Source organism: Triturus cristatus, chromosome 3_2 (genome assembly GCF_964204655.1).
Source record: "Triturus cristatus chromosome 3_2, aTriCri1.1, whole genome shotgun sequence".
Classification (NCBI taxonomy): Eukaryota; Metazoa; Chordata; class Amphibia; order Caudata; family Salamandridae; genus Triturus; species Triturus cristatus.
This window is the reverse complement of record NC_140584.1, coordinates 966698062-966725597: the sequence shown is the minus strand read 5'-3', so window position 1 is coordinate 966725597 and position 27536 is coordinate 966698062. Positions and strand designations below refer to the sequence as shown.

The 27536-nt window shown below is 48.1% G+C and overlaps 1 protein-coding gene across 6 annotated transcripts in view; it reads left to right on the top strand.

The window, feature by feature from the left end:
- MSI2 (musashi RNA binding protein 2) overlaps positions 1–27536 on the top strand; it is a 1546127-nt gene that overhangs the window by 1240471 nt on the left and 278120 nt on the right. For all 6 annotated transcript variants that reach the window (XM_085649529.1, XM_085649527.1, XM_085649528.1 and 3 more), the window contains one exon: positions 4287–4361. In XM_085649529.1, coding sequence (XP_085505655.1) covers positions 4287–4361 — 75 coding nt within the window. The remainder of the gene's footprint in view (positions 1–4286; positions 4362–27536) is intronic.

Below are 27536 nucleotides of genomic sequence, written 5' to 3'. Positions count from 1 at the left end.
ACAAGTAACGAAATGTTTCAAGAATGCGGTTAAGACACATGATGGTCGCATTTGGAATAAGAGTAGGGTTGCTGTCATTCGTCAATTGCATGCTTCTGCTGACAACTCAACTTTCAATTCACAATCGGGTGGAAGTTGGGTTTTCAGGCTTTCAAGGTTTGTCTCGTAATGCTCCCTCAGTTTACAGGAGAAGCAGTAGGGAAATCAGGAAACTAACTTATTTGAAAGATTTTGTTGTGTAAGATTTTCCTCATGTTTTTTAATAACTTTCTTAGATTGTTTTGAGATTTGGTTCCCCTTTTCTCAATTCGTACTCTACATTTTGTTTGTTAAACGTTATGTATTTCATATTTGAATTGCATTTGCTTATGTTATGCTCCACTGTGCTCTTTGTTGTATGAGAGGGAGAAGTGTGGCGTGGAACCTCATCTCCGATGAGGTCACTGTCAGAACTCTCACAGAAGACTCTGCGTGTTAGAGGATTCTGAGAGTTGACAGTTGCTTTTCTATCGTCGTTGGATGAGGTGTTGAAATCAACCTCTTACCTGATCTGCCCATCTCTCTTCTTTCTTCACGACACCACACGTCTTAAAATGTAATCCGAACAGGATATAAACTAAGATGTTTTGTATCACTTTTCTCATTAAATGTCTCGGGAACACAGGACAGCACCTTTATGATAATTGCTAAGTCCTGATAATGCAGGTTTTGCGAAACTTGTAGTAGCTTTAAAAATATTTAGACACTTTCATGACATTAGAATTCAGGATTGATGAAATGTAATCACCTAAAGACTTTTTGAGTTATTATGAAATAATTTGTTACAATATTGGGACATTTTCTGATCACATTATGTATCTGAGGCCTCCATTTTACCACAATAAAAATGCATTTAGGAAAGGTTTCTTTGCTTATTTCTCTCCTGAGTTTTTAAAACAATTCAGTCTGGGATCAAACTATTATAACTCAATTATAAAACAATAGTCTGGATCTTTGGGGAATTCCTTCTTCTGCATTGGTTTCAAGGTATGAACTGCTTATTTCTGAGTAAAGGACTTGCTTGCTGGAACCCCACACCAACTTCATGTTAGTTATCTGACAATAATAGCTCGTGTACACTGTGCAGTCCTTGCAAATAGTGGTTTGGCAGTGATTGGTGTGCAAGAGATGTATATTTTTATTGCCTTCGTACAGGCCTACAGATTTATGTCACAAAGACAGGGGCCATACAGAATTAGTCCTTACTTGCAATAGACCATTGCCCCTGCAGTTCATACTAAGATCAAAGGGGGGGGGACCGAATCCACACAATCCCCTTACTAGCATTTCCTCTCTAAGATCAGGTGTGAACCAGTACAGAACAGAAAGATTTTTAAAAATCACAGTGATGAGTCACTCCTCCAAATCTCACTTGCCAAACCCACAGGACTAGCCATCCGCGCTAACCACATAACACAGTACAACACATTAGAAAAAGCCAAGGACAAAGAGAAAAGAATAGGAATAATCTTTGCTATCAATATTACATATCTTAAGTATAAAGTTTCAAAACCATTGACAGCTAAACCTAAAACCAAAGATGCGACAACATATTGCACTTGCCCACACATGATTCTACCTGTTTTACATTCTCAAATTACATCCTATGCCAAACTGCCTCCGCTCACTGTGTTCCAAATCCCTGCATGAACAATTGACTTTGACTTAAAATTGATTGTTTTCCTTTTTATTGAATGACCATTTCCTTACCCATTTTCTACATGCTTGATTCTCTAAGTGTAGCCTACTTTGTTGCATCTATGTCGTCCTTACTGTCTATTACCCTATTTTTGAAAAGTGCTCATACCTTACCCATAGAGCACAACCTCTTTTGATGACATAGTCCTGCAATCTCTTATGATCCATTGACCCATCCCGCCAACCATTTTCATGAGCTCACACTAATGATCAAACTTAATTACCTCCAACTAACCTACTCTAAATGGATGGGCTAGTTTAATTGAGAGCGGAGCACTAATCCCAATTAACCAACAATTACTGGATTTACCATTAATCTTTGGTTTCCAGAGTACTGTTCTACCTGCCATAAAGGGCTTTAGCGCATCCACAGGGATAGTGAACCCTCCCTGTGCTTTAGCTGTTGGTTCTATCATTAGATATACATATTATTTCTAAAGTACAACCCTAGCTGCCTAGCAGTGGAGTATGGTACAGGGGGGCGGGCCTCTTATAGACGACTCATCTTGTGATGCATATATGGGAGGAGACTGAAGGAGGAGCTAGAGCTAGTGAAACAGGTGACACATCAGCCGATCTGATGTACTTACCTGAAGAGGTGAGTTTCAGTTTCTTCCTGAATTGTAGAAGGGTTGGTGCTGTTCTAATGTAGGAGGGAATGTGATTCCAGATCCTGGGGCATATGCTGCTAAGGCTTGTTTTCTTGATACTGTGGGTGTGGGAGCAGGGGTCAGACAAAGGTTTAGCTAGGGCCAGGATGACTTTTGCATATGCGCCCCCTCAGCCCCCCTCCCAAACTCCTACTCCGTGCATAGCACAATCTTGATCTCATGGCCTTTCATCTTAAGGCTGTCAGAAGTTGGTCTGTAGTAGGGCTCCTAGCATCACATCATTATTGGGTACCTCTGGTGACCAGTGTTTCCGTTTAAGTCATTAGCCCTTCTCCACATTGTAAAGTGTAAAGCATAAAGTGTAGAGCACAGTCTTCCTGTATGACTTGCATTTGAGGCTTTTTGTGAAGTGTAGTCATAGGCAGCGGCGGCTGCTACCTGTTGGCAGTGGCGGCTGCTACCTGTTAGCAGCAGTGGGGTGGGGTGGGGAGGAAGGGGGGGGGGGAGGGGGGTAATAGGTTAAAATAAAATCTCTTACCTGCAGGACGCTGCTACTCCTATGTCCTCTTTCTGGCTTCTTGGGGGAGGGAGACAGGAAGCAGGAAACACCAGGGCTCACAGGCACCCTGCAGCCAATCACAATGCAGCGTGATTGGTCTGAGCGCCCGACATGGCACTCAGCCAGGGGCTTGAGGGGTGGGCATGTTCTCCACGCAGGCTGTAATGCAGCCTGCATGGAGAAACACAGTATGTGAGCATGACTGTTTTGGGCGGCCCAAGAGGGTCGGCCAAGTACTCATGCTCACATAGGGAGTCCAAACCACTCCTCCCCCTGCTCTGAGAGCAGCACCGCCCCACAAAGATGTCGCAGAAGGGGAATACTAAAAATGATAACCTGAGGTGGTTATCATTTTATTTTTCCTTTTTTTACACTTCAAAAAGCAGTGGGACGACGCTCCTCGCCTTTACGGAGGAGACGCCACTAGTGTAGGTTGCATTTTCTACTGTGCAAAGAAGGCTTATTCACTGTGCAGATACGTGCGGCTACGTTCTACATGCGTACAGATACATAATGCTTGGGATACGATGTGCAGTAAAATAATCTGATAAATGTTTCCCTAGGATGTCTGTAGTGCTCATCTGAATGAATGCTGGCTGTCCCTAGACCTTTAGCTATCAGTACAGATCACACCGGAGTTTAACATGGTTTCATGTCCTGAAATGTTTGACGACATTTTCTTCTGAAGTGACTTGTTTATTTAAATTCGCTTTCCTCTCGGAAGGGGAGAAAGCACGTGGTAATGTCTGCTTTTCAGTTCTTTCTGGGCCTAGTGCTCGCGCGTTTACCTTTTGTCCTTTGGTCTCTGGGGATGAAGTACCTTGATCTCCAACTGTCAATAGCTTTAAAGCAAAGTACATTCAGTGTAAGCTCCTCAAATGTCACCGAAAACCTGGGATGTACTTAGCCTTAGCACTTGGCATTTACTCTACCAGCTAAGCAACATGCCCGTCCGTTCCTCTGCTGCGGTGTGTGCTGAAGTGCGTGCCGGTGGCGGCTGGTACGGGAGAAGGCGGCCTGTGGTGCTGCTGGCATTGCAAGTGAAGAGGGAGTAAAGGCTGTATTTACCCTGTAAAGGTTGGAGTAAGGGTAAGCCTCCTTTCCCGGTTGCATACAGTAATTTCATGAATGCACGCTTTAGTAGCCGTGCACTCTGTGAATGACATTGCTGTGCACCTTTGACACCTTCACAAACCGTGGCATGGTGAACCTTTGCTGAGTACTTTGATTTGCAGCTTGCTATTGGATTGCCTGTTGGCCATCAGCAAGTTGTAGCAATAGTCTGTGTTTCTTGCTCAACAAATCCTTGTATTTCTGTTTAAAAAAAATAAAATAATTCTCTGCCAGACATTCTAAATGTCTTTTTGTTATTATTCAAGGTTACCCAAATTTTGTTGCAACATATGGCAGAGGATATCCTGGGTTTGCTCCAAGTTACAGCTATCAGTTTCCAGGTATGTTTGTTTATCGATTTTCTTATTATTCTTATGTCCCCGTGTATAAGTAGTTACTATTTATCTTACACCATATTTGCTAAAACAAACATTTTTAACATCGAGTGCATACTTGTCAATGCATTATGGTATAGGACGAAAATGTTAATAATTTTATTGAGTTTTGATGGGAAAGAATGCCGAAGAAAGGCAGTTCACCTGGAGTGCAGTTTTCAGACAACCTTCCTGCTGCTTTCTTTGCTTGGCCATCCATGAAGGACTGAATCATATCTCGTTATATGTTGGGCTTTGCTTATTTCTTTTGTTAGATCTACAGTGGCTGCTGTTTAGCTTAATGTAATTTGCTGAAATATTAAGTGGCGCAAGAAAAATACAATGCTGTGAGACTTTGCAAATCGCAAATTTGCAGAACGCATTGATAGCAGCCCACCTCAAGTTCTAAAACAGTCTACTTATGCCATGGAATAGACATGGATTTCAAATGACTTGTGCTTCACTCTTATTGTTTCTGTTGGCATGAGGTGAGCCCCGGGAAATTTAAAATGAAGCACCTAGAGTACAAAACGACCAGAAGTAAATTGACTTGTTACTGCAGCCCAAGGGACATGGCTAAGTAAGGCTGGAATATGTAAGCCAGACGTTCATGAACATATTAGGGGGTGTCTTTGTTGCGTTCCTGCATCAGCCCCTACATCTGGCTGTAAGCGGTGCCTTACCCGCTGATATTCAGTGGATGTACAAATTTTACCCTTCACCCTAAAAATGTTTGTGGCATGTGTAGCTGTAGATCCACATGCTGTGCATACTCCTGCCATCTAGTGTTGGGCTTGGATGTGTGCAACTTGTTTTCCTTTGAAGAAGACTTCAAGACATGAGGTGCAGTGGCTCCACCTTTTACTGATAATGTGCATGGGCATCAGTTCCGTTGTTAGATTTTCTTTTTTTGTCAGCGAGTACAGCTGTGTTTGTACAGCTCCGGGTTGACACTTCTCTGTGTTTTTCTTGCTTGCCTTCGTACTCCTCCATACCCGTAGGAAAAAAAGATACCATTGTCTGCAGAATCTTCTGTGTCGGCACAACCTCAGTCTGGCTCGGTGACCAGATTCTTCTCTGTGCCAGGGCCTGGCCTGTCTTACTTTCCACTCCAAAAGCACCCAGAGTTACTGATGCAAATGGCGTTTCGCTCGAAGCACCATGCACAGTGACGAGGAGATAACGCCCCCAAACTTTTCGGGGACACTGACATCTAGGAGAGAGACCAATCGGGACCATCAACCAGCAACTTCATTTTCGCGCCAAGCTTATAATCTGAGTCTGAAATGTAAGAACATGAGTTTGTCTAAATCCATACGAAAAGAGACATCCACTGGGAGTACCACCACCCAGTCTTCACCTCCAACACAACACCACTCTCAGGCTGAGCACAGCCCTCTAGGGGGTCAGGCAGCAAGCTTAGAAGCCAAGCTTCCGGTCCGCCACTGGCCGAGGACCTTCGTTGGCATGGACTCAAGGTTTCAGATCTGAAACAGATCCAGCCTTCGGCACTCAATCTGCCGGTGAAGATCTGGGATCTGGCCAACAACTCCCTCCATGGCGACATCTCAACTGACATCAAAATTGACCTCTGGTCCAAGAACTCCATCATCGCCAAAACTCGGTTTGGTCTGGCAGGGCAGGCACCATCTTCGGCACCGTAGAAGCTGACAACCGCAGCTTAATTCTCTGTGGCCTCTGATAGCCAGGAGCCGCCAATCTTGCAACGCCTGCAGCAGGAACTCTAAATCTAGCAGAAGCAAATCCTATTTCAGCCACAGACTGGCAGGATCCTCATGAAGCCTCCTCCCAAGGGTTTGGACACTGCTCCTAACAAGATGAAACTGACTTTTGAGGAGACTTTCTCACCTTGGAGCCTGGACTACCAGCCAAAGCCAGTAAGCACTGGGACAGGGCATTAGCCTGCTTCCAACTAGACCCTGTCCGTAACCTCCTCCTACCCTTCCCTTCCACTTCCATCCTCTCTTCCTCCTCCACAGGTTTACCCATCACACTCTCCAGGAGTTTCCCACATTCATCACTTGGAGAGAGGAGTCCTTCCTACCCCTTACACCCTCATAAGGCCCCTTTAACCCCGAGCATCAGGATGACCCTTGGGATGATTGACTTTGATCCACCTGGGGGCACTAACCCACACCTCAATCCTGCCAAGCCATACCCTCCAGACAACATCACCTCCTATCGCGAGGTCCTTCATCGAGCCAACTCCTTCCACAACATCCACAAGGAGGACTTAAGGTCCAAGAACACGAGGATTTCCTCATAGAGATGCTCTCCTCCACACAGCGATTTTTATCCATGCTCGACTCCCGGGGTAGAGGGAAGGGCGGTGCCACTAAAGCAGCCACCTCCGCCAAACACTGACGCACTCCACCCCCAACCCACGATCACACTACACCTGTTGTGGGAAATCTACAGGTTGTTCTTCGACAGTGGGCAGACCACCATAGTCTTACTACTTAGTCTAAGGTTCACTATCAGTATGATAAAATCCCACCTCTATCTCCTTGAAATCCATCCGTGCTTGTGTGCAGTACTCGCGTCAGTCACTGGCAAAGCCTGTCCCAGCCCTGCATTGGTCCAGGCTTTCCAATCGTTGCTCCCCCTTTTTCAGCAAGATTGCCAAATAATGGTATGGACAGTTATGCACCCACTCTGGATGCTAGCCTCCTGTATTGCCATAGTCCACTCCCCCCCATGACAAGTTACACATGCACTCGTTCCAAGAGTGCCTAGCTGCTCAATGGTCTCAAGTGGAGGGTCACTGCATAGATATAATGTTGATCTGCGGCTGCATCCTTCACTCTCTGCATGTGGTCAAACAGCAACAATCTGCTGCAAGGCCACCACTTTCCTGACCCAGTTCCACAGGTGACCATCACAATGGACGCCTTCCTCGCAGGTTTGGGGGGAGGGTATTTACAGGAGTTGACTGTTCAGGGCATGCGGGCTTCACATCAAAAAGGTCTCCACATAAACTACCTAGAGCTGCTGGTCATTCATCTGTCACATTCAACACTAAGTGATTCTCAATTGCACTGACATGACGGCCATGTTCTACCTACAGAAACAGGACAGGGACACACTTGCCACTGTTGTTGGCATTAGCACGAGGCATGTTGCAATGAGCAGTCCATCAGAGAGTCCATCTACCAGCTTAATACTTACTGGTAGTGGCCAGACCTACTCAGCAGCATGCAGCAACAAATCCACAAGTGGGAACTCCGCCTACAAGTTCTACCCCCGTACTCCTATTGTTGCAAATTTTCCGAGATAGACATCTTTGCCACCGACAAACGCTAAATGCCCATGCTTCACCTTCAGGTACCCATACCTGTATTTGCCTACACTTTTCCACCTCTCCTGCTTCTTGCGTTTGTCGTTTGGAAGCTTCGTCAAACATTCCTCCCTCTTATCTTGGTGGCTCACCCATGGGCCAGACAGCCCTGGTTCACCATCCTCCTCAACCAGTTCCTAGTGCCCCAAGCGAAGCTGCCCAATCGACTAGACCACCTCATGCAGTGCAGGACACAGTCAGGCACCCGAACCCCAGGCAGCTTAATTTTGCGATTTGGCTCCTGAGGTCCTAGAATTTTGCTAATTCAACCTTCCTCCTTAGTGCAAGATCATCCTGAAGGAGGCACGCAGACCTACAACAGGAGCCTGCTACGCAGCCAGATGGAAGTGGTTTGTGCACTGTCTTAGGCGCATCGACCCACTCAAGGCAGCAGTCCAAGACATGGTTATCTGTTTAACTTGCAGAAGTCAGGTTACACTTATACTAAATTTAGTCGCAGCTACTGCCTCCCTTCAGAACAGGGAACACATTTCACTCTTCAGGGTTACTGTCATTAAAGCCTTCATGGAGGGCTTTTAAAGGCTCATTCCACTTGCCCCTGTGTGGAACCTCAACATTGTTCTTAGAAGACTTTGAGCCCTCCTTTCAACCCACTTCACTTGTGCCTTTTGCAATTCCTTTTCCGGAAGGTGTGCTTCTTAGCCATCACCCTCCTCAGCCGTGTGAATGAGCTTCAGGCTCTAACCCCAGAGGAACCTTTCTTCCAGGTTCACAAAGATAGGGTGGTCCTTAGGATGAATCCCAAATTCCTCCACCTTAATTAAAGTATCAAACTCTCTCTGTATTATTTCCACATCCAAATGCAGTGGCATAGAAGTCTCTTCACACACAAGATCTCCAAAGGGCCCTTATTTATTACATTGACGAGACCAAATCGCTCCATAAAACACAGCAGCTCTGTTTCCTTCTCCAAACCATTCAAAGTCACTGATACCTTCTATCTCTGTGGCATCCTCATTTCAAGCCTATGTTGCCCCATCCAAGCCCCAGCCATCAAATCTGAAGAAGAGAAGCCCAGAGACTGTCAAGATGTCAGGAGAAAAGGCTCATCATTTCCCTTGGATTGATTATTTTGGATAACTAGGCTGATTTTTTTTTTTTATCTAAGTACGTAAATATTTGTACAATAGTGCTAAGCAGAGTCATTAGTCACCTAGAAAATACTATTCCCCCCTAACTATCACATCACAAGACTAGATAGAATTGATAGGCTTGGAGGTGGTATTGCCTGCATACAGCGGAACTACCTCTCTGTAAAATGTCTCATCTCCCCAGTTTTCTCCTCCTGTGAATATTTGTCTAGAAATCTCTAATAATAACAACACAATATGCTCACTTCACTCATTTTACCATCCTCCAGGAAACAGCCTTACCTTTATTGAACACATAATGGATATTCTAGCCACAAATGCTGGACACCAAAACACAGATATTCCTTGGGGACTTCAACCTCCACTGGAATGACCCTGACTACCCTGAGGTCAATAGCCTCAAAGCTTTCTTGACCGATTTTAACCTATCCCAAATTTGTGTCAGCCCCACTCATGAAAAAGGATCAATCCTAGATCTAATAATCTCCAAAGCGGTCTCCACCCAACTGTAATCGATCCTCCCATGTGACTGGTCTGACCATCACATCATCACTTTCCATATCATTGAATCAGTTAAACTACTCCATGCCCAACCCAAGAGAACGAAAATCTGGAAGAGAAACCTAAAAAACCTCAATCCTATCTCACTGGCAACCGCAAGCCCTAGCCTAACGCCACCACCTGACAGTGTACAGGACGTACACATTCTGACTAACCACTACTTCCAATCTATGAATGTGTTATTAGACAATTTAGCTCCACTACAATTGAAAAGTATCTCCAATAAAAATTCGAACCCATGGTATGATGGTAGGCTAAATGAAGACAGAAAAGCGCTAAGAACAATTGAACGGCAATGGAGAGCAGCACCGTCCGCTACTCACCTCAAACTACTCAGAAGTACGAGAAACGCCTATTACAGAAAAATCAGACGTTCAAAAACCGACTTCATTAGCAATCAATTGGACCAAGCCAAGAACCACCCCAAAAGACTCTTTGAAATTATCAAAGCGCAATCTAAGGGTGTCTCCCACTCACCTCAGGTTAATCCAGAATCTCTTCCCAATTGCGAGGCATTCGTGACCCATTTCATAACAAAATCTGAAAACATAATGATAGACCTACGGAATGACCTATCAGCCCTCACCGACCCTCACTTGATCGCCTCAAGGTCTCCCATCAGGAACCTATTTAGTTGCTCTGCAAAGCTCGACCTCAAAAACAACGCATACTGGTCCTCGTTCAACCTCTACAGCGAGGAATCTATTCTAAAAATACTCAAGGCCTTAAATCCCTCCACTCACTTCTCTGACCAACTCGCAGCATCCCTCCTAAAAGACTTCATAGTGTCGCTCTCTGCGGCCTTCCCAAATCAACTACAGCCCCACTAAGAGCATCAATGAACACAGCCGCCAGACTAATCACTGGCTCCAAAAGAAACTGTCACATCTCCCCAGACCTACATGCCCTTAACTGACTACCCTTTGAAGCCAGAATCCATTTGAAAATCGCCTGTATGACACACAAGGCTTTGCATCAAAAAACACCTCGATACCTTGCACAGAAATGAATACCATCTGGTGGGAACAGAACCAACAGGAGTTCTGATAACCTTTTACTGAAACCACAACGATTCACCAAGAAGAAAACTTATAACCGCTCCTTCTCAGGGATGGCCCCTAGGATATGGAATGCCTTACCCCCAAAAACAAGACAGAACCCTCACGCGGCATCCTTTAAAAATGAAGTGAAATCTATTCTCCTGGCTAAATTCACTTGATTATAGATGCAGACATGTAAATATTCGCTTTTTGTTGGAACAGTTACCATTGTTGGACTATCATAACCAAGAATGTTTTGTATGTATATTTCAATTTCCTCTATCTCCTTATTTGTTGTACAGCGCTCTGATACCCGCAAGGGTCTTGTCCGCGCTATATAAAACCTTCAAAATAAATTTTACAAAAATAGTCAATCATACATTTTCGAGGGACAGTCTTAAGGCCGGTTTTCAGTGGTAACCAAGGATTGATTTTGAGTGTCACTTGACTCGAGTGGCATGCAAACAGAGGTTTTTTTATACTTGGTTGTTTAGCCTTTTCTACTTCCACATACAGACATTAACGGTTATAACTTTATTTGACAAGATCACGAAAGAGGTTTAGTCCTAAAGCAGTTTATTGGTAGTGTTGTATTTCTGCATATAACAAGCCTTCAATCTTTGGAAACCTCGTTTAACACTCACAGCTATAATAGCGAACATGCTTCCTCCCAACTGAAATACTTCAGTATTTGAGTCACACTTGAATGCTAAAATTTTTAATATATCGTGACCAAGTCCTCTGTGAATCCGCAGCACTCTTTTGTGCTTTGGATTCATGTCTGTGTATTGCTTTAGTACCTCTTCTTTCAACCAGAGTAGTCCTCCTTTCAGTGTAATTACTTTTTGGACATGCACGCACCTAAACTAAACCACTTTTTCAGACGTGGTTGTTTTTACTCTTGATGAAAAATGGAGCGTAGTAAATTTAAGTGAACAGCGTTTGGTTTCTTCAGACTGCAATTTTTTCCTGAGCCCTTTGTACTCCAACGTGAGTCTTGCCTCACTTTCTTTTGCCTGCCATCTTGAGTGGCTTGTTCTGCATTTACAATCGTTGTGGTCTAGACTGTGACCTACGGCACATAATTAAACACCGGCATGGTGTGTTTCCAACCCTTGCAGATCATTTACTGCATATCAATTTTTGCAGGGGACATTGCCATTACTGTGAAACTTCTCTACTTAAAAAAACCTACATTTTGCTTTGCAATTTTAAATAAGTTGTGTTTTTCTAGTAGCTTAGTTGTTGGAGTCTGTTGTAGCACATTGCACTTTCGTATTGCCTCACCTTTGAGTGGTTGCAACTTCGCGGGTTTGTGGAAGTGTCTGTAAAGGTCTTAAACGAACTGTGAACATAATTAGTCCTGAACTCGCAAAGATCTGCAATCTGTCTTATTCAGCAAGGATTCCGTCAGACTGGGAAAAGACCTCAAGCCCCCCACCCCCCTAAAGATACCAGCAGCTGATCCTTCCAACATCTGACTGCAGACCTATTTCTTTACTCCACTTTCCATCCAAAGACTTAAACAACTTTCTGATTACCTGAAGATATTTGTTTTGTTTGACCCATCTCAGTTGTGCTTCATACCAGCCTATAGCACAGAATCCACTCTTCTTATCATGACTGATCTGCTATTTATATCGGATAACAGCAGTTTTGCCGTCCTAGTCCTTTTAGACCTCATTGCACCATATGATGCTGTATCCCAACCAGTTCCGCTTTCTAAATTTGGTTTAGGGGACCTGCCATTAAATGACTGCACTCTTTTCAGTCAGATGGGCGCTTGTTTTGAACTGCAGGGTCCCTTTAAGATTCTTTTTGAGTCCCACCCTATTTAATGTTTACATTTTTCCCTTGGCAGCTCTAGTCAGATACTTTTAATTCAATATTGTTTTCTATGCTGATACTCAAATCATCGTCACAATATCCGAGAACCATGACTCTATTAAACTTGCTTTCTGTGAATGGATGGTTTCAGTTGCCAATTGAATGACTCTGAATTATCGCAAACTTAATTCGGATAAAAACCGGGATAATTGTATCTGGAAAACCAGCTCTGATCCCTGTATTGGTGGCTGAATAACTAGGGATTCCTTCTACCCTGGTTGATTTAGCACGGAATTCAGGAATAGTGTCAACAAGAAATTGACCTTTGCCAAACATCAACCAGGTGGACACCAGTTGCTTCCTCATTCTAAGTCTGCTGTGAAAAATTATTTCTAAGATACCTGTGCCCAAAATGTTGTGGCACCTCTTAATCTTCATTTTCCTATTTTTTCTTCTATTAGATATCATTTTAACCAGATTCACTGGCTCTCAGTTCATTAACAAATTATTAAAAGCACTGTTTCACTCACAAAGTGGTAAAGAACACTAGTCCTCTATACATCAGGAGCCATTTTGTTTTATTTTCTCCTGCGCAAAATCTGCAGTCTAGCTCTTAACCTTTAGAAAGTTGCTAGGATTAAGAATAGTAGATTAGGGGACAGATCTTTCTCCTACTCAGCTGCCAAAGCAAGGGACATCCTTCCACTTGAATATAAATCTTTACAAAATCTTCTAGCATTCAGAAAAAACCTGAAAACCTGGGTTTCTAGCAACTCCTAACCAGTGGTGGCTGGTGACATTTGAAAGTGGTGGGCGGAAAATTGTCTTACTGCACAGCGGCATGCCAGCATAGCGAGCGAGCCCGAACAACCTATTTCTCGCCTAGAAAATTTTGAAAAAAGAGTGGACACATGGTGCATTTTCAAGCAAATTTGAGGAAGCAGGAAGGTTAATAAAGCAATCCCAATACAGAATCAAATGGTAAGGTTAACTTCATGTAGTTTGAGAGTAGACTATACCAATATATGAATATAGGAACGGGTGGTGAGTTATTCTCGAGTGATTTACAATGGATACGTGGAGCATGTGGAGCCTAGTCACAAGTCCACCAAATACACATGGCCGTTTCAATGTTAGCCTATGGGCTTTGTGCGCCTGCATGCATCTTAATGACTTGCTTCTTGCAACATTGTGTAATAGCATTCGCCATGGCCTGCGGATTTCGAGATTTAACAGAAGAATATTTTGCATGCCCACGGGCCGTGCAGCCCAGGGGTCACATTCTTCATCATTCAGCACATGTATTCGTGACTCGCACGCGGTTTAAAGTAACAAATTATGGTCACCGAATGACACTACAAATTAAAATCAAGTCTAGGCATCACACTCTGCTGCGGTCGTGCAAACTAAGGATACTAATTGTGTACCCTTTGATAACTTATCCTTTACCAAACAGAAAGAGGCTTCATTCTTAATGTAATGCATTCCTGAAAGCAAGAAACCTGACAACTTCCTGAGGCATTGGAAAATTAAAAATTCATCTTTTAACACAGCTGCTGCACATCTAGAAACCCCAGAGTCGCTATTGTGCCTGGCACTGAAAATGCTGCCTGTCGTGATGCGAGGAGGAACAATAGGTTTATCCATGTTCAACCATGCGCCCAAAGTCCACCCCAGTTCCATATCTAATCAAGCTGAGGCATTTATCTGTTCACACCAGCCCGGCACATTTCATGATAGGTTGAGGCTTGGCACTGGTTCGCATTTATGCCATAGCACAATGCTGAGCACCACGCTAAAATTGCCCAACTTCCCCAAAACACAGCGTTGCACATTTTTTTTAATGTTCACTCAATGCAGTTCTGCAGATTTTCACACACCACTGCATTGAGAGAAAGTCCGTAAATCGTGTCCGTAGTTTCCTGGCGTGTATAGACCAAATAAATGTAAATATTTATATGTTTAAATAGGAAAAGACTGACCGAAGGAGATCTTTTTAATGTTTAAGGCTCCTGGCACTGTGCAGGAAGAGGTGCGCCGACTCCAGGAATCCTACAACACATTACATTTCAGTTGCTGATTGAGGCACTGGTGTTTGACAAATATGTCTGACAAATATGCCCCCCAGAGGCACGTGGCAACACATTTGCATAGGCAGACAGTAGATGTATTCCAACACTTATTCCAAACAGCCCAGAACGACGACACAACGCACTTTTACCGGGGCAGCAGGGCTGAGAGGCAGCGTTTAAAGAAGGCACGTGCTACGAAATTAACGCAAATACCAACTGCATGGCATATTTTGTGAGGGTTCAGGAGTGCCGCTCCCGTAAATCGTGCATGCCTGTCGCAGACACGACCATGTTGGGGGATATTCTAATGTCTCTGCAGGCCGGGCTGCCACTAGCTCTGTGACCTGGCCTGCTGCTCGCACACCACCAGGTACTGCTAAACAGCCCAGATGCCATTTGACGCAGTGCATACAGTACAGGCGCACACAGCACTCAAAAGCACTGCCACTCGCCCACATGCTTCCAGTCGCGCAGCCATCATCGCTCATCCATACACACCACACCAACGAGTACCAACGCTCTTCCTCGTGGTCACTATAGGACACACTCACCAGCACACTACCATTCACTCAGTTCTCTCATTCAGTCACACACTCACCATAACGCAGCTTCTTCCAGTCATCGAAATACTCATTCATTATCACCAACATTTGGTTGAGCGGCAGCCACGCTTGAGGGGGTCCCGTGGTTTATTCCTCTGTACGGGGACTTCGGAATACCACGTTTATCTACAGCTGTCCGTAGAACATGGGAGGGGGCCCTAGCTCTTGCTGGGCAGTCTGAGGTCAAAGGTCGGTTAAATTATTGAGACGTGATACTCCCTCCTCGTTGGAAGCATTCCTCTAAGCTTTCCATCCACGGTACTTCGCGCTATGCTGCCCTTCTAAATCTCATCGGGTTCAGAACACAGCATTTCCGTTTGGGAAAGTTGTGGTGGCCGTCAAGATTGTGGGCCCTGCAGGGATGCGCAGATACCTAAGATTAATGGCGGGGGCCAGGACTGTGGGGGGCGGGTGTGAGTGGAGAGGTACCAGGCTGCAGTTTGTACCTCAGCAGCCAGGCTCAGAAAATCAGGGCCAGAGGCATTTACCAAGTGCACGTGTCCTCCATTGTGGTCCATACTGAGGCCCCCCCCCCACAGGTTTGTACGGAGAGGAAGTACCATTGCTGTTCGGAGGGGTGGAAGGGTCCTACAAGTGCACTAAACAACCGTAAAGCAGGTGAAAGGGGGTCGATATAAAACGAAAGAAAAGAAAACCTGGTCAAAGAACAGATCGTGATTTTTCCATATTTCTGCCACATGTTCTCCAGCAAGTGTTGTGAGTCAGCAAACATTCACAAATCTATGCAAATTGTGATGTAAGTCTTTTAAGATTTATGCACATTTCTGCACTCTCGGCTTGCTGGGGGGTGTCGCGAGGGGGTTGTAGAAAAATCCTTATCCTACCCGAGGTCCTGCGCAGGTCCACGCTGCCTCAGGTCCGTGCTGCCTCAGGTCCGTTGGCGCAATGGCGCCTACAGCCCCTCTCAGCCAATCCTGGCGCTGCCAGCAGCGCCAGGATTGGCTTAGGGCACGGTTACTGATCGCCCGCCTGCCCATTAGGAGACCGAGGTTTGAGCCTTTGCTCAACCCTCGCTCTCCTAATGGGCATGTGCCAGCCTGTGCAGCCACTAGTGCGCATGACTGGGTACGGCGCGAAAATTCGCTCACCTTCCCCACTCATGCGCACTTGTGCTGCAGCTGCTGCCTGTTGCCCCTGGTCCGTCTGACAATCATGTCAGTCAACATGACGCCGGACTGCCCAGCCCCTTCAAACTCTGAAGGGAGTGGGCGGTCCGACCTTCATGCTGACTGACATGATTGTCGGTTCTCCCTCAGCGTCTTTGAGCTTAAGTAAACTGATTCAGTTTACTTAAGTTCAAAGACGCCGAGGGAGCTGCGGGCGGGGGGGCTATGTCCCAACGTCCTAATGGACGCACCGCTGCTGCTTCCTAACTTAGTCCTTGATGTATGAAACTCCGAGCGCCTGGATGCCCCTTTAGGCAACATCATGCTCTAAAAGTTGAATATTAATGTATTTGTTGAGTGAATTGAGTGCTACTTACGGTGGTCTTCATTTTTGGGAAAGTAATGCACTATAGACTTTGATAAATAACTCAAGATGTAGATATATCAAGCTGGTCACTGTGAAGTCTGTTTGATAGAGAAAATCTAGCTCCAAGGAGCAGTGGAGTGCCTACGAATACATTTTATTTCAGCATGTCATCTTGGAGGATATGTTTTACATTGAGCAGTACGAGCTATGACATGTTTGAACCCGTGTTGCAGAAGCAAGGATGTAACCAGCATCCCACCACCAACCCTCTTCTGTCAAAACGTAGGCAGAGAGTGACTTACAATGTTTATCTATATAGACCCCATTTTTATCTTCCATGTTTGATTACACTGTAATGTAATATTTGTCATTTCTTTGTCCCGCTGTAGTTAAATTGCATCATCTAGCAGATGTCACCCTGTTAAATTGTTATGGATGCTTTTATTAGAAGTTGAGAGAGAAAACTCCTTTTTGTCTGACTGTAGCCGTAGCCATTTGCCTAGTGACTGATGCTTCTCTATCCTCTCTATTACATTTCCATAAAAATGGATGACAGCCCAGTGCTGCCAAGGCAGAGGAGTGTTAATCACTTTGGCAACTCTTCCATCTTTTCTTATCGAGTTTCTCTCGGCTCCCGGATCTCAGGGCGTGCTCGTCACGGGAGCCTCCTTGATTTCATTTCTCACTTTGTTTCTCGGTCTTATCTCTTCAGTTTAGTTTATTAATTTCTGTTCTTACTTCACTTTCCAACTACTTGCTGGTTTCACAAGACATTATTTTTATCAACTAGCTCTTAAAAATGTGCTACTCCTTCATAGGGTTTACTGCTCTGCTCATGATACAGGGGCCGGGTGGATCATTGTTCACTGATACTGTTAACAAAATGCTGCTTGGACTGTCCGCTGGTTTAAATAAATGATATGTATTTTCTTTTTAAAGTCTGACCTACTTATTATTTAATCTGTGTGTGTCGTCCCGTTGCATAATATGAAACTGTGTTTAATGCACTGACCAGGGGTGGCTGGTGACATTTGAAAGTGGTGGGGCGTAAATACTGAAGCTTGCAGCTGCCTATTCGTCCTTATAGTCCCACAGTTGTGGCTGGGGGGGGGCGAGGGGCTCTTTGCATTGCACGTGGGCATAAACGCATAAAAAGAGCATGTGCTCTTCGCACGCCTTCTTTTTCCATAGGCTCGTACCTAAAATGACTGACTTAGTGCTTCGACGCGACTCGTTTAAATGAACTCGCATGGTAATGTCTTATGAACCGGAAAAGTGCCTCATATAAATATGCACTAAAACATAAAGTGCAGTGCACCAGCGCACTACTCATTGCCACTCCCGGGGGGTGCAGGAGCTTCCTCACAGTGTGTTGGGCGGGGCTGCTGGTGAAGATGGAATGCTTTGGGTCCGAGAGGTAAAGCTGGGCCTCCCAGACCCTCCTTGGCTATGAATGGAGGCCGCGTGGCCCGGCGTGGTCTGGCTCGAAGACAGTGGTGTGAAGGGTGAGCCAGAAACACGATTATTGAAGCGCACACATATACATATTCTCGGTTTTTTTTCACCCTCTATAAATATCAACCTTCAGTGAGATATAGTACTTTGAAATTAAGTATTCTTTAGTGATGATTGAGATGCACAGTGACACGCGCGGGTGGGGAGAGTGTTAAAATAAATTTAAAAAAAATCTTTATCCTACCTGCTGAGGTCCTGAGCAAGTCCGTGCCCGCGCTCCGCATCTGGTCCGTTCGTTGGCGCCTACAGCGGTACAGCCCCTCAGCCAATCCTGGCGCTGGCAGCAGCGACAGGATTGGCTTAGGGCACGGTTACTGCTCGCCCGCCTGCCCATTAGGAGACCGAGGTTTGAGCCTTTGCTCAACCCACGGTCTCCTAATGGGCATGCGCCAGCCAGACCCCACACGAGTGCGCATGAATGGGCACGGAGTGAAAATTCGCTCACCTTCCCCAATCATGCGCACTTGTGCTGCTGCCTGTTGCACCTGCCTGGTCCGTCTGACGATCATGTCAGTCAACATGACGCCGGACCGCCCACCGGCGGTCCGACGTCATGCTGACTGACATGATTGTCAGTTCTCCCTCTGCTTCTTTGAACTTAAGTAAACTGATTCAGTTTACTTAAGTTCAAAGACGCTGACGCTGCGGGTGACGCTACGGGCAGGGGGGCTACGCCCCAACGCCCTAATGGACGCACCGCTACTGGCACTGACTGAGAATGCTATGGAATGCACAATTCGGAGCAGGTGGGCTTATGCAACCCGTATTTCTGTGATATCGTATTTGAGTCTCCTCTCTGATGGGCTCCTACCACGGGCCAATCCCTTTGGAAACTCAAAATAAGTCAACCAGCATCTCAACTTGAATAAACAAGCATTGGCATAGCCAATAGGTCTCACCTTTTGGATCTTATAAGTGTTTAGCCATGCATCAAATTATCCTGGGTACTGTACCCCCAGAGATTGAAGAGCTATAGCAAAGCTGTACTGGTCACTTGTTTACTTTTTATTGCTCTATTTGGCTGTTAAACTGGTGCTAATGAGGTGCAACCAATGTCCATTCAGTGTTACCAAGTTTAAAAAGGTCGAAATAATGAATAAGTAAAAAAAAAAAAACTGAAGTGTAAGACTTCACGTTTACATTTACTGCATCCTAAATACAAAGTAAATGTAAACGTGAAGTCTTATACTTCATTTTTAAAATTTTTTTTACCTACAAGGTCCCAAAGGCGAGACCTATTGCTATGCCAATGAGCCTACGCCACTATATATAGTTGTGACTCTAGAGACCCTGCATAAGCAGAAGTGAATAAGCACATTTTCATTAAGCAGTGCAACTTTTCTACATCTGGCTCGACAGCACAGCTGGTTGCAAGACATATCTGATAGAGACTACTAGCCGCAGATTCCTTAACGTAAGAATTATCTCCAGGTGTGAGACTGGACCCAGAAAACTTTCTTGCCCAGCATCTCTGCGTGCGGGGGGGGCGGCACCTCGCGACTTCGCCCCGACGTCCCCTGCGGGCGTGATGTCAGCGAGGTCACATAAGCCCCACCCCGGCGCTGATGTCAGTTTTCTTTTCCGTGTGCAACGCGAGCCCGGATTGTGTTCCTGGCCTGTTTTCAGGCCCCCCTTTTTTTACGCTTTGCGTTTTTTGGTGAGCAGTGTGCGAATGACTTCGGGCTTCAGGACGTGCTTGTCTTGTGCGCGCCAGATGTCGGCGATGGACCCTCACCCCATCTGTATGTGGTGTTTGGGGGATCACCACGGACTGCGAGGCTTGTCAGCAGATGAAGCCAAAGTCCCGGCAGGAGCGCCGGATGAAACTCGGCTCGGCCCGAATGTCCAGGTCGGTGTCGTCGCTGTGTCCGTCCCCCGCGGAAGGCTTCAAGAACCGCTGCTTCCGTCTCCGGCATCGTCCCTCTCCAAGGTCGCAAGGGCGTCGCTCACCTGTTAAGTGTCGCAGTTTGTCCCCGAGGCCCGGTACCCAGCCTGTTGGGGGCGCGGGTTCTCCGCGGGTTGTGCGGCCCCGTGCGTAGCCATCCTACCCGCCGTTCCCTAGCGCGGGGGCGACTAGAGCCCAGATGGAGGCCTATGCGGCTGCCTTGCAGGCCTCTTTGGCTCCTCCATCTTCTCCTTTTCTTCCTGGGACGTCTGCGGATCCCTTGCCGTGTGCGGGGACTTCTGCGGCGGCTCCGGCAGGTTCGGCTCCAGGGATTGGAGGGACATTACTTTTTTTAAGGTCATGTTTAAGAAGTGTCCCTTTTAACTATTGTCTAATACATTGATAGAATCTGATATACTTAGTTGAAACGCTTCTGCATGAAATTTTGAAGAGTCTTATATTTGTATACGGTGCTGTTGCAGTTTGCATGCCAATCATTTTGAGGGCTCGGCTCGTGCACTGACTCTTAGAGCCCAGCCACACCCTCGGCGTGGCCTTGGCTCCGCTATCCTTCTTAATTCGTTGTTGATGCGAATAAAACACCTGTACTGGAGGTACGTGTCAGGCATGGGCCTGGGACACGTGCGAGCAGTGGACAGGGGCGCACAAAAGAGAACAGTGAATTAACGCTCACTGCCAACATCTGCAGTGATTTGAAAGTCAGACTTGCATTGCCCTGCAAGGCATGTAGCACCTTCCATCCTTCCGAGGTCAGTATTCTGAGGACCACTGCACTGGGTAACAGCAATCACCCGTTATTTCCCAGCACCCTAAAGGACAGGCACACTTCTGCAAACAAACACAAGGATCTACTCGCCGCCCTGCATCTGCTCTCCCTGGCAGCTGCAGAGCAGCCTCTTATCAGTGGTAGGGGCACTTCTAACACACTCTTGTTTCTCTTCTAACTCATGACGTCACAAGCTGTAGTGTGATGAGTCCAAGGCCGAAACTGAGTGCCCAAATGGGGTGCTTGAGCTTTGGGGAGAGACTGATGTCACTAGCTGTAGTGCGTATTAAATCCAAGCCTGAGATTGAATGACCAAAGGGTATGCTTGAGTTTGGTAAGAGAGTGACTGACGTCACAAGCTGTAGTGTGCCGAGTCCAAGGCCGAGACTGAGTGCCCAAAGCGGTGCTTGAGTTTTGGGAAGAGACTGAGGTCATAAGCTCCTGAGTGCAGAGTTGCGGGGCCCGGTTTAGATGCCCACCAGGGCTGAGTAAATTTTGGGAGGTGACTGACATCACAAGCTGTAATCTCCAGAGTCCAAAGCAAAGATCGGGTGCCCTTCAAAGGTGTGTGAATTTTGAAAGGTCACTGACTTCACAAGTTGGAGTGTGCGGAGTCGCATTGGCATAGCCAACTTTTTTTTTTCAGGCATTGGAGATTTTCTGTTAGACTGCGAACATAGAAATCCCCAATTCTTTAAAAAAAAAGTTGGCAATGCCAATGCGACTCTGCACTACTGGCACTGCAATCATGTGTTTGCTTGCCTAGGAGTGGTGCGTGCGCGCGCAGTTTGCTCTTTTTCGAAGCACATACTCGTGCTTGTGGCGCACCCCCTGCTCGCTCCCGCAAGGTGGATGCCGCCACAAGCACGAGTATGTGCTTCGAAAAAGAGCAGAACGGTGGCTAAAAGTCCTCCTATGCAACGCATGCGCGCTGCGTAGGCGAGACCTAATAAAACAGATGAGGGTACGAATTGATGTATAGAATTCCTAAATGGCTGGCCATGTGGCCACGGTGACCCTTTCATACGACATGATTGCAAACCACTGTGGTGGTAGAGTAAATATTTTGCTAGATCTATTGGGTGCATAGTTAAAGAATAGCCCGAGCGTGTGGTAAAATGGATATAACATGAAAGCTAGTGGAATCATGACAGCATGGCATGACCACCCCCTTCACTTCCCCAGAGGACCGCGGGTACCAGACTGGTGACCTTGAGACCCTGCATTCAGGTTACAGACCCAGAAGTGGAGCGTTATTCGTCTGACAACCACCAATTTGCCCCATACTTTGCGGTACTTCGTTGGGCATCCCTTGGCTTCGTACATGGGCTTTTCCTGCGCTGCACACAAGTCCACCCCTCTGCGCCATCTTGCCAAGGTGGGTGCGACCGGGCTCAACCAGCTAGATGCAATGTCCCTTTTGGGTACCATCATAGCAGTGTTTAGGAAAAGTTTGACTGCTCTGGATCCGTCTAGGCCGTTGGTAACCCCCAAGAGCGCATGCAGTGGGTTGTGTGGGACTTCCCAGCCCAAAACCTCGGTAAGTTCCCGCTCTATGGAGTTCCAGAATCGTGTGATGGTGGGACAGAGCCGTACCATGTGGAATAAATCCGCCTGTTGCTAGTTACAGCAGGGGCACGATGCGTCAGGCCTCAGTCCAGCGCTGTGTAGGCACCTCGGTGAAGGTATGCTGCGTGAAGGTAATATACTTGGACCAGCCGGAGTCTGGCTGAGGTAGTGATTGTCTTGCGTGTCATCAATGCGTTCCTCCAGTCCTCGTCATCCAGGGTCTCAATCCATCCCTCCCACTGGGCCCTGAGTCGGTGTAGTGGGTTTAGGGTATTGTTAGTTAAGGAACGGTAGATCCGGGAAATCCCTCCCTTACCTAGGTCTCCGGTCATGATTTGGGCCTCTGGCGGGCTGTATTCAAGCAGTGAGGTACCATTCGATATGTGGGCATGAAGGGCATGGCGCAGCTTCAGGTACCGGAGGAACTGCAAGGGGTGCAGGGAGTGTCAGGCCTGGATGTCCTGGAAGGTACGCATGTGGTCACCCCCAGACGTCCCTGAGCTGCGAGATGCCAATGAGGTCCCAGGCTCTGGTTCCTGTCAGGATGGTAACTTCCTGAAGCCAGGTGCCTTGCCAGAGCGGGGTATATTGAGTACGTTTATTTGACCAGTGGTGTGGCGCAAGGAGACCCACCAAGCCAGAAGGACCCCTTGGGTCACCGTAGGCATAGATCTGGGGATAGGAGCTCCGTATACCATCCCTTGGATTCCAGGTAGGCCCAGGACGTGCAGTTCCACTCTGTATGCTAGATCTGGCCAGCCCCTGTTGAACCAGTCGTGGATGGCGAGGAGGCGGGTTGCCAAGTAAGAGAGGTATAGGTTTGTCATACCGAGCCCTCCATCGAATGGTGGGATTCGGCACCGGGCAAGGGCTAAGCGAGGCCGTTTACCCCTCCAGAGGAATTTGGTACCCAGACTGTCCAGTTCCCTGAACCAGGTCCACGAGAAGAGGAAGGGCGTGTTCTGGAGTATGTGGAGGAATCGGGGCAGTATAATCATTTTGAATAGGGCGATTCTACCCAGGGCGTTCTGTGGGTGCGTCTGCCACCGGTGGAAGTCGGCACGGGCTTTTTCACCAGCGGGGTCACGTTAAGAGGCCAAGTCATGTAGCAGAACGACCCAGATCCCCAGGCACTTAAGACTGCCTCCAGATGGGTATCATGGTTTACCAATCGAAGCAGTCCCTAGAGATAGGGAGGGGGATAAGAACCGACTTGTTGGAGTTCAAGCACTGACCAGAGGTCTGACCGAACAGGTGTAAGGCACGGAGCACCGGGGTCTGGACTGAGCCGGCTCAGCCAGGAAGAGCAGTAAATCATCCGCATAGAGCGATCTTGTCCTCACCCAGTCCGGGTCACCTTCAGGCCGTAATCCGTTCGTCCACCCGTATGAGGCATGCCAAGGGTTCCAAGGCAAAAAGGATCGGCGAGAGGGGGCATCCATGCCTCGTGCCTCTCCTGATGGGGGAATGGCTTTGATAGCGCTCCATTGACTAGCAACCGAGCCTGTGGCCTGTGGTACAATACGTGTACTAAATTACAGAAGTGTCGCCCCATTCCCAGGTGCTGCAACAACGCCTCCAGGTACCTCCAGTCTATGGAATCAAAGACTTTTTCAAAATCAAGGAGTAGGAGCGCCGGGTACTGGGTCAGTAGTTGGCTGTTCGCCAGAGCTAAGTGGAGACGTCTGAGGCAGTGGCGGCTGCCCCTAGAGGGTATAAAGCCACATTGGTCAGGATAGACCAGGGTGGCCAGATGCGGCCATAGGCAGTTGACTAAGATCGACGCCAACACCTTGACCTCGGAATTGGTGAGAGAGATGGGGGGGTACTCAGAGCAATGTGTGGACAGGGGCTGGGATTTAGGGATCACCACGATAGTGGTTGTGTCGGTTTCCAGCCGGAATGAGCCCCTGTCATCTGCTTCGGCGTAAACCTCCATGAGTTGGGGAACCAGCGTGTCGCGATAGGCTGCATAGAACTCCTGTGGGAGTCCGTCTGGCCCGGGGTCTCACCTGATGCAAGATGAGAAATGGTGTCACTGATTTCTTCCGGTTTCATTGGGGAGGTCTAAGGCCGCCACATCTGCAGCTCTAAACCGCGGGAGTGAGACCTTTTCCCGGTGGAGCAGGTCCGAGAGGGACATGGCTGGAGGCTGGGCAGAGTAGAGCTTGGAGTAGTATGCGGCAAAGCATTGGGCGATTACAGCCGCTGAGTGTGGAGTCTCGCCGTCTGGGGTGATCACCTCTGGGATTATGCGATAGGCCAGCGGATACATGGTGAGCCGATAGAGGATCTTTCCATTTTTATCTCCCCACCCGTACACTCTAGCGACAGATGACCTCCATAACAGTCTGGCAGCCTCCAGAGAGGCCTACCTAATCTCAGTTCTCAGAAATGCCAGGTGCCTGTCTTGGGGAGTCGGTTCTGAGCGCACGGGCGCTGGTCTCAAGGAAAGTTGCCTGGGTCTCCAGGAGAGTAATCTGGGAGTCCTGTGCAAGCCGTTTCAACTTGAGTCGGCCTTTCGCAAAGCTGCAGATGGTGTCTTTGCCAGCTTCCCACAGGGTGCCTGGGGAGGAGACAGAGCCCTGGTTGGTGGTGAAGTACTGTTGGAGTTCATCCCCGATTGATTCCTTAAGGTCTGTCTTGGAGGAACCACGCGTTTAGCATCCAGATTGGGCGCTGTGTCTCTCGGAGGTCTCCCACCCCCATCACCAGGGGCGAGTGGTCGGATATGCCTCTAGGGAGGATGGCAATGTCCCTGATTTCACGACAGTCAAGGGCGGGCATGAAAATGTAATCTATTCTTGCATGTGTATGGCGCGCAGCAGAGGTATGCGTGTACTGCTGGGACTTGAGGTGCCAGATTCTCCATGCATCACAGACCCCTAGGGCGCCTGCCTAGTTCATCAAGAGGTGAGCGTGTGTGGTTCTGGTGGCCGATGGGGTACTTGCAGTGTCAAGGGTAGGATTCATGCCTGCATTAAAGTCGCCGCCAATCACCGTCAACCCAGAAGGGAGGGCGGTGATCTGGGCCATGGTGCGGTCAAATGTGGAAGTCAGCAGTGATGGAGGGGTGTAGACCGACACTAGGTTGAGCGTACGGTCACCTAAAGTACCCTCCGGGACCAGGAAGCACCCCAGGGGGTCAGTGGTGGCTTTAGTCGGTACAAATGGAAGGGTGCGGTGCATGAGGATGGCCACGCATCTGGACCCTCTACTGAATCCAGAGTGCCAGAACCTGTCATAGCCATAACGCGCCAGAAAGGGGCAGTTGTGGCCAACAAGGTGTGTTTCCTGGAGCAGTAGTGTGTCGGCTGCAGGGCGTTGCGCAAAGCGGAGGACTGCTGTTCTTTTGATTCTTTCCAGCAGGCCATTAACATTCCATGATATTACATGGAGTAGCACCATGTCGCTGTGGATGTCCGTCATGGGGGCTGGGGGTATGGGATATGGTGCAGCAAGTGGGTGGCAAGTGCGTGTGGGGTTCCCGGCCCGTCTGGGATGGCAGGTCTCCAGGTGTGGCTCGGTGGTGCTTGCGTGTGTCGAAGCGCTGAGAAGTCATGCTGATGCGGAAAACAAAGTGTCGGTAAAAAACTGGGACAGCGGTCCCCCCCACCCCCTCCCTATACTTCAGGAACAGAAGCATCTGTCGGCCCTAACCAATAACAAGAGCTAAAGAAGAAACCAAACTAGAACGCTTGGGTGTGGGAGCTCGTGGAGGACCCCTCCTCTTTGCCGGATGTGGTTGCAGCCATCATGAGTCAAAAGAACAATTGGCAGAACGGTGGTTGTCTGGGTTGCCGTGCCGGTCACGGCAGACTTTTCATTGTGGTTGCGGCCTAATATTCTATGAGAGCTGGGCTCCGAGAGAGAAGTGTCTGTCGGCTCCAGTGGGAGCAGTCCAGGCAGTCGCACAAGGGCCCGGGTGGTCCGAAGAGCGTGACCGTCGGGAGACGTGGGTCCTGGTCGAGGGCCCGCGAGATGGTGGGCGTGTTTCGGGGCCCAGAGGTGAGCCCAACCAGGCCCGCCACGCACCTCGGCCTCTTCGGGAGCGGGTGTGTTTGTTGAGCAGTGTGGGCACACCTCCTGTGTGGCCTGCGGAGAGGTGGTTCTGGGTGAGCACTTTCAAGGGCCGCAAGGTCCATGCCTCTTCAGGAGAGTCAAAGAAGAGTGTCTTCTGTTGAAAGGCCACACGGAGGCGGGCTGGGAAGAGAAGGCGGTATTGGATGTTGAGGGCACGGAGCTTCTGTTTGACCTCTCCGAATGAGCGCCTCAGGCCCTGAACCTCTCATGTGTAATCGGGGGAAAAACCATTATGGTTCTGGTATGTGAGGAGCTTCTGCTTGCGCGCTTCGGCCAGGATGGAGTCTCGATCTTCAAAGTTAAAAATTCGGCAATTCTTGGCCTGTGTGATGTGCCCGGTGGCGCTTTTGGGGCGAGAGAGTGGTGGGCCCGCTCGATCGCAAACCATTGGGAAAGGGAGTCTTTGGGCACCCAGGATTGAATCCAGTGTTCCAGAAAGGCGGCCATTGGGGCCTGCTCGGTGCCCTCCGAAATCCCACTAGGTGGAGGTTGTTGCACTTCGATCTATTTTCGGCATCTTCAGCCCGCTTGTGGAGTTCTGTCGTGTGAGTCTGGAGGCGTGCAACCTGGTCTTGTAATCAGTGGACGTTGTCCTCCATCGTGGAGATGCGGGTTTCAGCTTCCTTGATCCGGCCCGTTGCGGAGATCCTGCCGGATAAGGGACACGTCTACACCGAGCTACTAGATTTTAGCTTTCATCGAGGATTGGAAGGTAGTGATTGCTTGAAGGATGGTGGTGATGTACGGGACGGCAGGGGCAGCCTTCTCCATAGGGCCACCCGTTGCCCCAGCCTCCGCTGTCGTGTATTTGTCTATCTTGGTCTGCACAACGGGGGGAGGTTTAGGACATCGTTCCTTCACCATGTCTTGTGGTCAAGGGGTGCGTATCGTGTCACTGGGCATCGCCAGCGGAGGAAGGAGGGTGAGCGGAGGGTTCGTGATCGCGGGCAGACCAGGGTGCTCACTCCTTGTGAATGCTGGCGGAGGAATGATCAACAGGCTGCACAGTCCGCGGGGCCCGGGGTTAGAGCAAGACCATGGGGTGCGGTACCTGGCCCCGCGTCTGCAGGTCCAGGAGAGTGGGTTACGCCAGAGATTGAGGGCTCAAGGATCCACAGTCAGTAGGCCAGTAGAGGCACCGCGGGCATAGGAAACGTGGGGGGTGGAGGTGCCCATGCCCAGGACCCCGCGCTGATTGGTGACCGCAGTCACCTCCACCCCACCGTGGGTGCCGGAG